Raw genomic sequence first — 13,078 nt, 5'->3', positions numbered from 1 at the left:
AAGGTTGATAATATTTATATCCTATTAAGTAACCATATTTAAGTGCCATGTAATGTGTCATTAAAGTGATTCTAAAGGTTAAATATCAGCAGTGTTTATATGATTATAACTATAGTGTTCATTGTATGGGAAAATTGTGTGCTAGAATTATGATTGTTTTTCTATTGAAGCAATGTTATACTCCAATGCAATTAATGGAGAATATTTCAAGGATTCATTAAATTAAAATACACTATACTGTTTTAATATTATGATTGTCCTGATCATACTCTTGAGTTATTTTAAACATTCAACCACAACATTAATGTAATTGCCTCCCTTTCTTTTTTTGCTAGATGCCATTGGTATATCAAGGCCATGGCCATGGGATCAGTCACCATGACTCAACAGTAAATGCAGCAGTTCTTAAAATTTAGATCAACAAAATATTTTTTTTCAGGGAGGGATATTTTATTGCTGACATTTCTTTGAAAATTGCTAGTAACATGATGGTAATAAAAAGCCAGCCAACTTTTACTCAGTTTTATTATTATTTTTAAGTTCTTTATCTTAAAGGGCATCCTTTTTGCCTATGCTGTAGCTGTAGCAGATGACTCCTACTGTTCTTGTCCTCTATACATCCATGCTAGTGACTACTCTTCCAGATCCCTCTTCAATCTTCCAATGGATAGCAGTTACTGTTGCACAGTGACTATTTTAGGATTTCACTTCTTATACTTTGGATTTTGGTCTGCTTTTGTTCTCAGATCCTACCACTTGTTTTTTTTTTTTTTTTGGTTTGCCTTTTTGTTTTTCTGTAACAATTCTCAAGTAACTTGTAAGAAACAATGCCTAGGAGATAAACTTGCTCAGTCTTTTCATGTCTCAAAATGTCTTTATTCTATTATGTAGTTGATATATTTTCTTAGTTTAAAATTCTAGGCTGAAAATAATTATCTCTCAGAACTTTATAGGCATTGTTGTATCATCTTCTAGTGTCTGATATTGATAAATTCTTTGCCATTCTGATTCTTTCAAGGGTTTTTTTTTCAGTAGGAATTCTTAGGATATTCTTTTTATTAGTGGTGTTTTATTCTTTGAAATTTATGTTTGTATCTCTTTACATAGTTTTTAAAAATTCATGGTGACAAGTAGCTTATAAGACCTTCTAAATTACAGAAAGTTCCCTTTTGTGTGCAGGGAAATTATCTTCTATTATTTCTCCACATAGCTTTCTTATTCTAGATTATAGATTACTGGTTTAACTTTATTGTTTTTCCTAATTTCCATCTTTATGGTTTTATACAGATGAAAGAGAGGAGGTTTCCGTCTCTTTATCCATCAATCTTTATGACTTTATATTTTATTCACATTTTAATTTCCAATAGCTCTTTTCTGTGCTCTGGGTGCTTTTTCTTGATGGTACTCTTAAATTTGTTCATATTTTAAAACTTTTGTTGGCATATCTGCATAATTAGTTGGATTTTTGTTCTGTTTTTCTTTTGATGGTAGTTATTTTGAAGTTATCTTCTTCACATACGCTATTTATCAAAGTTTTTTTTTTTATCAATTTGTTTACTTGTCTTATGGTCAGTGACTATCCATTATTATTTATGAATGAAAAATAGAAAAGCTCAATGCATATATGAGTAGGGATCATGGTCTGGCAGGCTCAACTTTAGGATGAGTCAGCAGAGAATTAGCTGGATTCGTAGGGTACTCTAGATGCCAGAATTAGGAGGGCTTTATTCTGATACACTAACTCTCACACCAACTTTTAGGTTCTTTTCAGGCAGCCTGAGGATAAATGCTTAGCTTCAAGGCATTTTTTTGTGGGGGAGTGGGGAAATGTGTGGATGGGAGATCAATGTTTCCATATTACAAAAATATACATAGATTCCTCCATTTTCAGGTCACTTTGTACTCCCACTCTATAGTTCTTGTGGAAAGATTTCCCAACCCATCTACTGCAGCTCCCTTTTGAATGTTTTCTAGGCTATGGCTACCGCTTTTCAATTTCACTAGTGACCATTTTTTGATGCTTTCTCTTGGTTTCCAGAAATTTGTTGGAAGTCTCTTATATACTGATGATCTGTAATCAATTCCATTAATTGGCAAATCCAAGGGACCAAAGGAAGGGTGAAATAGCCATAGCTAAGTAAAGCAATAAGAAAATAGTAGGAGATGAGGTTGGTGATTAAAGCATAAGGTTTTGGAAGAATGGAAGAAATTTGTATTTTCTTGCAAATGTAAAGGAAGACCACTGAGGATTTTCCCAAGGATAATGACACAATATTTTTTTTTTTTTTGTGCTGGGGAACAAACCTAGGGCCTTGCGCATACAAGGCAAGCACTCTACCAACTGATATATCCCTAGCCCCTATAATGACACAATATGGATTTTTAATTTGTACATTCTTTTAAAAAATGTCTTTATTTAATTTATTCTTTTTATGTGGTGCTGAGGATCAAGCCCTTTGCCTCACATGTAGGAGGCAAGTGCTCAACCACTGAGCCCCAGCCCCAGCCTCTGATTTGTACATTTTTTTATTCTTTCATGACGTTTTTTTAAAATATATTTTTTGTAGTTGTAGATGGACAGAATGCCTTCATTTTATTTGTTTATATGGTACTGAGGATCAAACCCAATGCCTCATGCATGCTAGATAAGCACTCTACCACTGAGCTACAACCTGAGCCCCATGATTGTTTTAATGGAATTTTAATATATCAGGCAGTATTATGTAGTTGTTAATAGTGTGGATTTTTTGAACAAATGACTGGCTCTACCATTAACCAGCCATGAGATCGTAAGACAAAATATCTCTCTGTGCTTCCATTTTCTCACCTATAAAACAGAGATAATGATGGCACCTACCTGATAGATTTGCTGTGAGAATTAATATAATTAAGATAGCAATGCATTCAGAATAATATCTGGTTTATAGTTAGTACTATGTAACTATTAGCTACTATTAATTATGGTTGTTCATAATTGTTGTTGGAGGAAGTGAAGATAAATATATGCAGTCAGTCTTCTCTCTTTAACAGGAAGTTCAGGGGTACTGATTTGCTGAGATAATATTTTTTTAAAAATAAAGGACCAGTGGACAGACACCTGGTTTTGGGTTACATATTATCATACATCACAAGAAGTAAAGGAAGTTTACCAAAATCTTTTTTTTTTAATCTTTATTTCATATATTCTTCAAATTTTAAACGGAGATGCTATCTTTATCTGCTGGAATTGTCCTTCTTTGTAGTAAAACAAATGTGTGGTACTTGTTTAATAATGTATAATATGCATTATTTTTCAAAGTAATACTTACTCATAATTTTAAAAAAACCTAGTACTGTAGAAATATAATGAAAACTAACTATTCCTCTGCCCAATATGCCTAACTCTCCATTCCTCAGGTTCAATCACTTTTAACTTTTGAACTGGTTACAGAAGAACTTCAAATAATATGTTTATTCCATTATCTTAATATTTCCAATTTAGATTTACCTATTTATTTCCAGATATGACATTTTTGGATTTCATTCTCATATTCACTGCCTTTTTGGATCACTAATCCTCTTGTAATAGTTATAAAATACTTTTTTGTTAAACCAATAAACACACAGATATTGCTCACTTCAGAACCAAGTTGGGCAGTGGGGTGGATATACAGCAGCTATTTTCCTATAGCTATATTAATTTTCTCTCTTTCACTTTTCAGTGTCTTTCTTAAAATGTCTTCCTGTTTTTTTTTTCTTTTTTTTTTCCCAGAAGTTTCACCATAAAGGTCTTCTATCCTGACCCTCTTGTTTCCAGGAGAAATCCTGCTTAATCCTCTGACCAATTGCTTCAAGCTATGCAATTGCTGTTTCTGTGGCTGTCATCCTTGGCTGCTCTCCTAGGTTGGATACAACATTTCTTGAATACCATCACTTACTGTTTCTTTGTTTATTCCTTTGTTTTGCTAAAGCTCATCCTCAACTAACTTCCTATGAAAAGGTGCATGGGGGAGCTAAGTCTCCTTTGATTAATTGTTTGACTGGGAAGAGGATTTTTAGTAGAAAATAATTATCCCTTCAAGTTCTGAAAGCATCACACCATTATTTTCCAAGTATTCAAAAACTGCAGAAAAAACGAAATTCGACTTTATTCTCATTTGTTTTAAATGACTTGTTTGGTTTTAATTTGAAATTTGTAGGTATTTCTTCATTCCTGGCATTAGAAAATTTTGCATTAACAAAACAGCATATTCGTGCTTCAATATTTGAGTGTGTGTGTGTGTGTGTGTGTGTACTTTTCTTTTTTATTTGCTGTACTGGGAATATGTTGTTGGGACCTTTCAATCTGATGATAAGTGTCCTGAAGTTCTCAGAAGTTTTCATACATGATTTTTAAATATAAATTATTACCTTTCATTTCTGTTCTTTATTTCTGGAACTCCTGTTAGTCTATTGCCAGACATTCTAGTTTACCCTGTGATTTACTTAGTTTTTATTAACAGTTAACATTCACGTAAATATACATTTCTGTGATTCGTTTTAGTATTTCAGTCTTTTGTGTTCTGTTGATAATTGTTCTAAAATCTAACTTATGATTTATTTAAGTGAATATTCCATGTTTACATGTAGAGAATGTGTATATTGCAATTAGATGTCATGTTTTATAATGTCATTCAAATCTTCCATAATCTTACTAACATCTTACCTTGTTCTATCAATTACCATGAGAAGAATGTTAAAATCCTCAACTCTCTGGAGTTGGGGTGAACCTCAGTGGTAGAGCATATGCTTAGCATGTGTAAAGCCCTAGGTTAAATACCTAATACCAAAAATAAAAGAAATAAAAAAAACTTTCCACTATGAATGTGGATTTGTCAAATATTTCTTTTATTTATGTTAATTTTTATTTGTTTAGTTTTAAGATATGTTATTAGGTACACAAATCTTTAGGATTAGTGTCTTCCTGGTGAATTGAACCTTTATCATTATGACATAACTCTATTTCGTTCTGCTAATTTTCTTTTCTTTGAAGTCTATCTTATCTAATATTTATATTCTAGTAGTAGTGCTTGCATTACATTATATGTCTTTTTAAAACTTTATTATCAATATGTTTATTCCTTTCATTGCACAGGAAGATACCAGTGCTAGCTAGCACAGAAGCTAACATGGAAAGCAGGAATTTACAGCATTCTTGCCACTCTACAGGAAGAATTTCTAAAGAGTCACTAAAAATGATAGGCAGGTGTTTATTAGAGAGAAGGTGAGATGAGGACACACTGTATAGGGTACTGTATGAACTTTCTCCAGAGAGAATGGGTACTGTTGTGGATTTTTAAAGGATTTGGGTTTCTTTGTTCTTGCTCTAGCTTTTTGCATACCCCCTTAAGCGCTCTATAATCCTTTGAATAGTCCTCAGAAAACTTGTTTTGTGGGGGTTGTGCTGATTTAGTCATAAGGGGAGGGTCTTGATGGCTTGGTCCCAACACATAGGTTTTCAAATGTTAGTTTCCCCAAGGTGTCACAATCAACTATGGCTGAGAGTGTTTTGACACATTAGTCCATAGCTTCCCAATACTTTTTTATATTGATAAGGTTTCCTGTTCCCTCCACTCTTGTGGCTTATGGGCTCTCATTTTGATGTATATGTCTGATGTCTTTCCTGAAAGTTATTGCCCTTTATTGTCTTTCCCCTGTCCACCTGTTCTCAGCTTATCTACCTAACACTTAGGTTTAAGGTATGTTTCTTTTAAATAACATATAATTGGGTCTTTAATAAATCAATCTAGCAATTTCTATCTTTTCACTGAACTATTTAATTTATTTATATTTAATATTATTATTATGATGATGATTGACTTTAAGTCTACCATTATGCTAGTTTAATTTCCTTTTTTGCATTTCCTGTGTTCTTCTTCCTTTTCTGTCTTCTTTTTGTTAATAATTTGTTAGCAATTGAATTTGTATCATTTTGGGGGTTTAAGCTATGTGTCTTTGAATCAAGTTTTCATGGTTGCTTTAGAGATACACAATATGTTCCCTTAACTTAGCACAGTCTACTTTAAATTACTATTCTACAACTTTATAAAAAACTCACAACAGTATAATTCCATTTTCAGCCCATCTAGCACTTGATGCTATTGTTATCACATACTTTACTTCCATGTGTATTTTAAAAGTTCACCAAACATTCTTATTATTTTCTCTGTTCTTTTAGATATTATATAATTTATTTTATTTACTATTTTTGTTTTAGGCTTTCTGTAATATTCTAGGGCATTTAAAAATTATCATTTATATTAACACACATATTTACCATTTCTAGTGTTATTCATTCCTTCCTGCAGATTCAGGCTTCCCCCAAGATGATTTCATTTTGCCCTGAAAAATTTCCCTTTCTATTTCTTATAGTAAAGTCTATTGGTAACACATTCCCACAGTGTTGTTTATCTGAAGATGTTTTCTTCCCAGCTTTTGTTTTTTATTCAGTTACTTGGTAGACAACATTTTAAAACACATCACCCCCAAGATACTTGACCCTTTGGTGTTCACTTAACACTAATCTAGTTATCCTATGAAAGCACTTTGCAAATGTAATTAAGTACCAAGTCAGTTGGTTTTAAGATATGTGGTTGGGTTTGACAAAACAACATCAACCCTTTTAAAGCAGATGTTTTTCTCTGCCAGATAGAAGAAAAGGAAGTCAGAGATATTTGAAGTGTGAAAGGGAGATTCTCTGTTGCTGAGATATAGGAAGCCAGAGGACAAGGAACTAAGATTGGTTACTCCTTGTCAGATTTTCAGGGGAAAAAGTGAAGGTTTTTAGTCCAACAACTTGAAGGTACTGAATTCCGATAGCAATAAGTTTGGAAGTGTATTTTATCCAGTGTCTTCCAGGTGAGAACTCAACATAGCTGATACCCTAACATCAGCCTCATGATATCATAAGTGGAAAACCCAGTAATGTTGTGCTGTACCTCTAACCTACAGAAATTGTGAGATAACAAATGCATATTGTTTTAAGTCAGTAAGTTTCCGGTAATTTTTTATGTAGTAAGAAAATAATATAGGTTATAGTTTAACATTTAGTTAACAGTAAGATCTGAAGTATGCCATCCAGTTTTGTAAAATGTATATGCTCATGTTACCCCTATCCCTATCAAGATTTAGACCATTAGCTGGGCACAGTGGCTCACACCTATAATCCCAGTGATTTAGGAGGCCGAGACAGGAGGATTAGCAAGCTTGTGGCCAGCATCAGCAACTTAGAAAAGCCCTGTATCAAGTAAAATTAAAAAGGGCTGGGAATGTAATTCAGTGGCCAAATAGTTACCTGAATTCAATCCTCTGAACCAAAGAAAGAAAAAAGATATAGAACATTTTTATTATGCCAGAAAATTCCCTTCAGTCAACCTTACCACAATTGAGTCACCTCTGATCTGATTTCTGTCATCATAGGCTATATGTACTTTTTGTATCTAGCCTATTTCACTTAGAATATTTTTTTCGATTCAGCCATGATATACATCACTCATTTTATTGCTGAGTAGCATTTCGTGGCATTTTGAACATTACCATAGTTTATTATAATTCTATTGAGATACCTAGACTAATTTTACAGTCTTCCACTCATTATTTTTCCAGCCCTAGTTTTCTTTTTTTTAACATTTTTTTTTTATAGATGGATACAATACCTTTGTTTTGTTCATTTATTTTTAAATGGTGCTGAGGATTGTAACCCAGCGCCTCATACAAGCTAAGCAGGCACTCTTTCACTGAGCTACAGCCTCAGCCCCTCCCCCTACTTTTCTAGACTTTCCTGGGTTAATCAGATTAGAGTGTACTTTTCTTATTGATATTTTATTTATTACTCTTTTTATTTTTGAAATTATTATATATATTATAATACATCTTTAAGTTATCATGGTCTACAATCAAAATATATCAGTTCATTAACTGGTAATTTTATGACAATGTGTATTAACTAGATTCTGACTATTTGAGCTATTATCATATATTCTATTTTTACACATACAATAAACCACAACCTCCTTTGTCATAGTGTTTATGTTAATAGCCAATAGTGTTTAAGAGATTTAATAATGTAGATATATAAAATAAGAATAAATGTGTTTATAATTCTATTTTTGTTGACCAATATTGTCTTCCTTATTTTTTCCCTTTCTTCCTGTAGAACCTACATTTCTCATATTATTTCTCTGTGGCCTATGTACTTCCTCTCATTCTGTATATCACCTTCATTTGTTTTTCTTTCTTTCTTTCTTTCTTTCTTTCTTTCTTTGTATGTATGTATGTATGTATCTATCTATCTATCTATCTATCTATTGGTACCAGGTATTGAACTCAGGGGTGCTTAACCACTGAGCCACATCCCAGCCTCTTTTATTCTTTTATTCTGAGACAGGGTCTCACCAAGTTGCTTAGGGCCTCACTAAGTTGCTGAGGCTGCTTTGAACTTGAAATATTCCTGCCTCAGTCCTGACCATGTCCCAAATGGGTGGTAGGAATGGAGTTCCTCTTGGTGGAATGGGCTGGCTGCGAAATAAAAGCTAAGAATAATAGAACAGGAAAAGAACCATAGGACAGAAAATATTTTCAAAATATTTGATATATAAGGATTGAGCTTCTATACTCTGGCAAAATGGAGCCCGCACTTGCTTTATTTAAATGGGGCGGGGGTGGGAGGGGGACATCAAAGGCGGGGATGTTTCAAGGATGGAGTCTTGCTTTGTGGTGTCTTGCAGTCAGCAGGTTGATTGACATATTGGCAGGTAACACCCATCTCAGGTGCTGTGTGGGATCTCTGGTAAAGCTTGAGGGGGATGTCCACCTGCATCAGGCGATCAATTCTTGTGGGGGTGCCATGGGAAGTTCCCAATGCCAGACTTATGCCCTCATTAGGATACTATGCACAACATAGTCCACACACAGCTCACAGACAGCTGGTGACATCTCAGCCTACAAAGTCACATGGTTTATAGGTGTGCACCACCGCTCCTGGCTCCACGTTCGTCTTTTAAAAAAATATTTTTATAGTATTTTGATCTTCATTACTTTGGATAAGAAGCTATCATCCTTATCATTATTCTCCTGTATGTAATGCTACTTCATTCTCTGACCACTTTTAAGATTTTCTATTTACCTTTAGGCTTCAGAATGTGATTATGTGTCTAAAATTATGTTCCGTGTATTTATACCACTTAGCTTTTTGGTTTTGTGCTCTGGTATCTTTTTTCAGTGAAGGCAAAGATAAAACCAAACTACAGCTTCTGTGATAGCTATCACAACTAACTGTATAAACTGATGCATCAATGAATAATGTAACTCAACAAGTGATACTCAATCAAGGAGTTGATTTACTTTGGGAGGAAATGGACATATTAATGGATTCCTCAGCTTTGAACTGCTTGCAGAACTTGCCTGGACTATGTATCACTTGTATGCATTGTGAACTATCTGTTGGTGCAGTGAATTGTGGTAGTGCTGGGGTATCTTTGCTGATGATGTCATCAGTGGTACAATTTTTCCAAAAGGGGCCGTCAATTGGCTTGGTGTCATCGCGTTTTGTATCCTCCCCTTTCTGCTTGTAGCAGGTTGTTCATGGTGTTTGTGTAAAAACCACTATCCACAAGTGTGGCTAAATGCTGGGCCAGTAGTCAATGACGGGTAAGATCCAATTGCAATGTTACCAACCTAAGACAGGAGGCTGACACCTTGAGGTCAGCTCATCTAATGACGGGTATTGGACAACCTAAGACAGGCAGGGTCCCTAAGCCACATACTTGTTGTTTAATTAAACAAAAGGGGGGAGATGTTGAGAGCCACGGCCAGCTCAAGATGGTGCCTGGCATTTTGCCAGAAGGGGCAGTTCCTGCTGCCTTGGGTGCCCACTATTTTTGAGCTCTTGCAGAGTTCCTGGAGGGTCGCGTGGATGGTGTTCACGTGAGTTTGAAAATAAAGTTCGTTCCTGCTTGAATCTACAAGTGGCTCGACCTCCCGGTTATTTGTGCCCAGCCAGAATGTGGCATTTTACAATTCTTTTTTTTCTAGTTCTGTGAAGAATGCTGATGACTGAATTGAATCTGTAGATCAATGCTCTCTTGGCAATTTTAAAAATATTAATTCTTCCAGTCCATGAACATGGAAGACTTTTCCAGTCTCTCTTTAATTTTCTTCTTTAAGTGTTTTATAAATTTTACTGTAGAGGTCTTCCACATCTTTAGTTAGGTTTAATTCCTGGGTATTTTTTGTGTGGCTATTATGAATGGGATTCTTTTTATGATTTCCTAGTAAGTTCATTATTGAAGCATAGAGAAGCTACTGATATTGTATGGTAATTTTTCCTGAATTTGTTTATCAGTTGTACAGTCTTTTGTCGGAGTTTTAATTTTTTCCTATTAGAGAGTAATATCATCTGTAAACAGATATATTTGACTTCCTCCTTTCTATTTGTATGCTTTTTATTTCTTTCCCTTGCCAAATTGCTCTCACTAAAATTTATATTTCTACATTGAGTACAGAGTGGTGAAAATAGATATCCGTTTCTGAATCCTGATGTTAGAGGGAATGCTTTTAGTTTTCCTCTTTTAGTATGATGTTTTTCATATATATATATATATATATATATATATATATTTTATAGGTCCAAAAAATACAGATAACTGTGCATAGTTACAAAGGTAGTTTATTTAGTTGATCATAAAAATCTCATTTTTTTCCCAAAGTAAAAACACAATTACTTGTTTTAAGGAAGCCACTATGTAAATCATCACTCTAACCTGCATAGTTTTCTTAACCCCTAAGACAAGTGAGTGATATAAATGAAATATCCATTACCCTGCTGATAAGGTGCTGGTTCAAATGGTGGGGCAGCTCCTCGAGGATCCTGATAATAAACATCTGCTTGTGCTGGATATAACTGAGAACCTCGTGGTACCATCTGAATTGGTTTGGTGACAGGCATGGGAGGCAGATCTGCCGGCCCCCTTGGAGGTACAGGATGTGGATTCACAGGTAAGGCAGAAATACTCTTAGGGACAGATTCTAGCCTAAGGGAATAAGATTATAAATCTAAGATTTAGATCTCTAAGATACTTCTAATGTACATAAATTGTTCAATGTAAAAACAAGATGGCCACAATTTGATAAACTGGTTTATTCTAATAGTCATTTCCTCTACCAAATTTGCAAATTTTATCATTTTCACACCTATGCTATTTCTTAAAAACTACTAGTAGAATAAAGAAAGAAAATATTTTCTTTAACTGAAACATTAATCTTTCCTTCTTCTTCTGCTTTACATTTAAAAGGAAGAAACTGAGGAAAAATGACGTACAGGTCAGGAGGGGATCCTGGAGCACTACTGCTCAGATGATCTATTTTCCCTGGTTTCAGACTAGAATCATAGCTGGGATCTGTCCCCCGTGGAATCAGTTGTGTTACTGTATTTCCTGCTGGCACAATTCCATTTGGTAGAGCAGGGGGTTTTCTGCTAGGTAGATCCACTGCACCTTCTTCTGGAAGGATGGCTGCAGAAGGCAGGCCCACCTCATTCAACTGACCCAAAGAGGCACTCAGAGGTCTTCTGGGAACCAGACGTTTGTTCATTTTACGAAATCTATAACAAAAAGCAAAGGTACAAAAAAAAACAAAAAACAAAAAACAAAAAACACACAAATATCAACAAAAATACTTCAGTACTCTATAATGTTATTCCTATGACATGTCTATACAGACACTGATATAAAAACTCATTGTTTTGTACAAAGACAGGTAAGAATCTTTCAAAGAGACAGCCATTATCTTTTGTCACTGATGTAAAATGTCACCTTGAGCACATAAGTTCTTATGTTTTTCAAACTCTTTTTAGACACTTTACTAAGCTACCGTTCCTATGCATACCAGTTTTTATATTTATCTTAGCTTATAAAACAACTATTAATCTAGTCTCTTTTGAAAACTTTTTTTCCATAATTTTCCTCCCTATTTGCATGTATTTATTCTTTTCAAGTGAATGATTTTGTTGGGCCTTTAATAATCACCACGTTGAGATTTTAATTGGGATCTCACAGAACTTACTGTTTATAAGGGATCTGTAATTTCAACTTTTTTCTCACATGGTGCTGGGAATCCAACCTAGTTAGTGCTTTGCACATGCGCTCTACCACTACCTACACCATCCAATACTCAACTTAACTTAATTTTTCTTTCTTTTGTTGGTTTTACAATATTGGAGATTGAACCCAACAGGGCCTTGTGTATGCTAGGGCCAACAGGGCCTACATGTTTTCCTTTTTATTTTACATGAAAGTGGTTCATTTTGTAACTTTACATATATCAGCTACTACTTCCAGAATGTTAAGAGTCAGGTGAAATGGCACATACCAATAATCCCAGCCACTCAGGAGACTGAGGTAGGAGGATCCCAAGTTTAAGGCCAGCCTGGGTAACTTAGTGAGACCCTGTCTCAAAATAAAATAAAAAGGGCTGGGGGTGTGCTCATTGGTAGAAGGCCTCTGGATTCAATACCAGAACAACGACAACAAAAAGGAAAACCCCGGAATGCTAACTAACTTTCTAGGAGAAAAATCTTACCTTTTTACTGACTTAATAAGATGAAATTATTATTGTACTAATTAAATGCATCATGCTACCATGGTGGCTTTTAAGATATAATTAATTAACTGGCTGAGAAAGTATCTATGATACTGTTATTATACTATAATACAAAGTATCTACTGTTGTATTAAAGGATTTTGATCTAAAATTGATGTTAGATTTTATTCAAATGACTTCTGCAATCTTTGGGTATGATCATGTTATTTCTTCAATCTATTTTAATGAATTACTGAATTCTTTTATTTGGAGTGATTTTTAATATTAATATTTTTGTCATTTTCTTTCCCTTTCTTTCTTTTGTTGGTTTTACAGTGTTGGAGATTGAACCCAACAGGGCCTCGTGTATACTAGGTGAGTGTCTACCTCTGAGCTATACTCCCAACCCCTAAAATTTTCTTTAATTGTGTTATCTTTGTTAAAATTTGGTGTGTCATACCGGCTTTATTAAAAAAAAAAAAAA

At 34.3% G+C, this 13,078-nt stretch overlaps 1 protein-coding gene across 1 annotated transcript; it reads right to left on the bottom strand.

Moving 5' to 3' along the window:
* Positions 1 to 10,641: 10,641 nt before the first annotated feature.
* On the bottom strand, positions 10,642 to 11,616 carry LOC107152487 (roquin-1-like). Its single transcript, XM_015497983.2, has 2 exons — positions 11,336 to 11,616; positions 10,642 to 11,048 (listed from the first exon to the last, which is right to left on the bottom strand). Exons 1-2 carry the CDS (start codon positions 11,605 to 11,607, stop codon positions 10,799 to 10,801), a joined length of 522 nt encoding a protein of 173 aa, XP_015353469.1. The 5' UTR covers positions 11,608 to 11,616; the 3' UTR covers positions 10,642 to 10,798.
* Between the last annotated feature and the right edge of the window lie 1,462 nt (positions 11,617 to 13,078).

Source organism: Marmota marmota, unplaced genomic scaffold (assembly GCF_001458135.2).
Source record: "Marmota marmota marmota unplaced genomic scaffold, marMar, whole genome shotgun sequence".
Taxonomy (NCBI): domain Eukaryota; kingdom Metazoa; phylum Chordata; class Mammalia; order Rodentia; family Sciuridae; genus Marmota; species Marmota marmota.
This window is presented reverse-complemented; position numbering and strand designations above follow the sequence as displayed.

Excerpts from the sequence above, each read along its gene's own strand:
- LOC107152487 (XM_015497983.2), bottom strand. The coding sequence starts at position 11,607 with ATGAACAAACGTCTGGTTCCCAGAAGACCTCTGAGTGCCTCTTTGGGT. Across the intron at positions 11,049-11,335 it reads CCAGGATCCCCTCCTGACCT|GCTAGAATCTGTCCCTAAGA; the intron begins GTACGTCATTTT and ends TTATTCCCTTAG.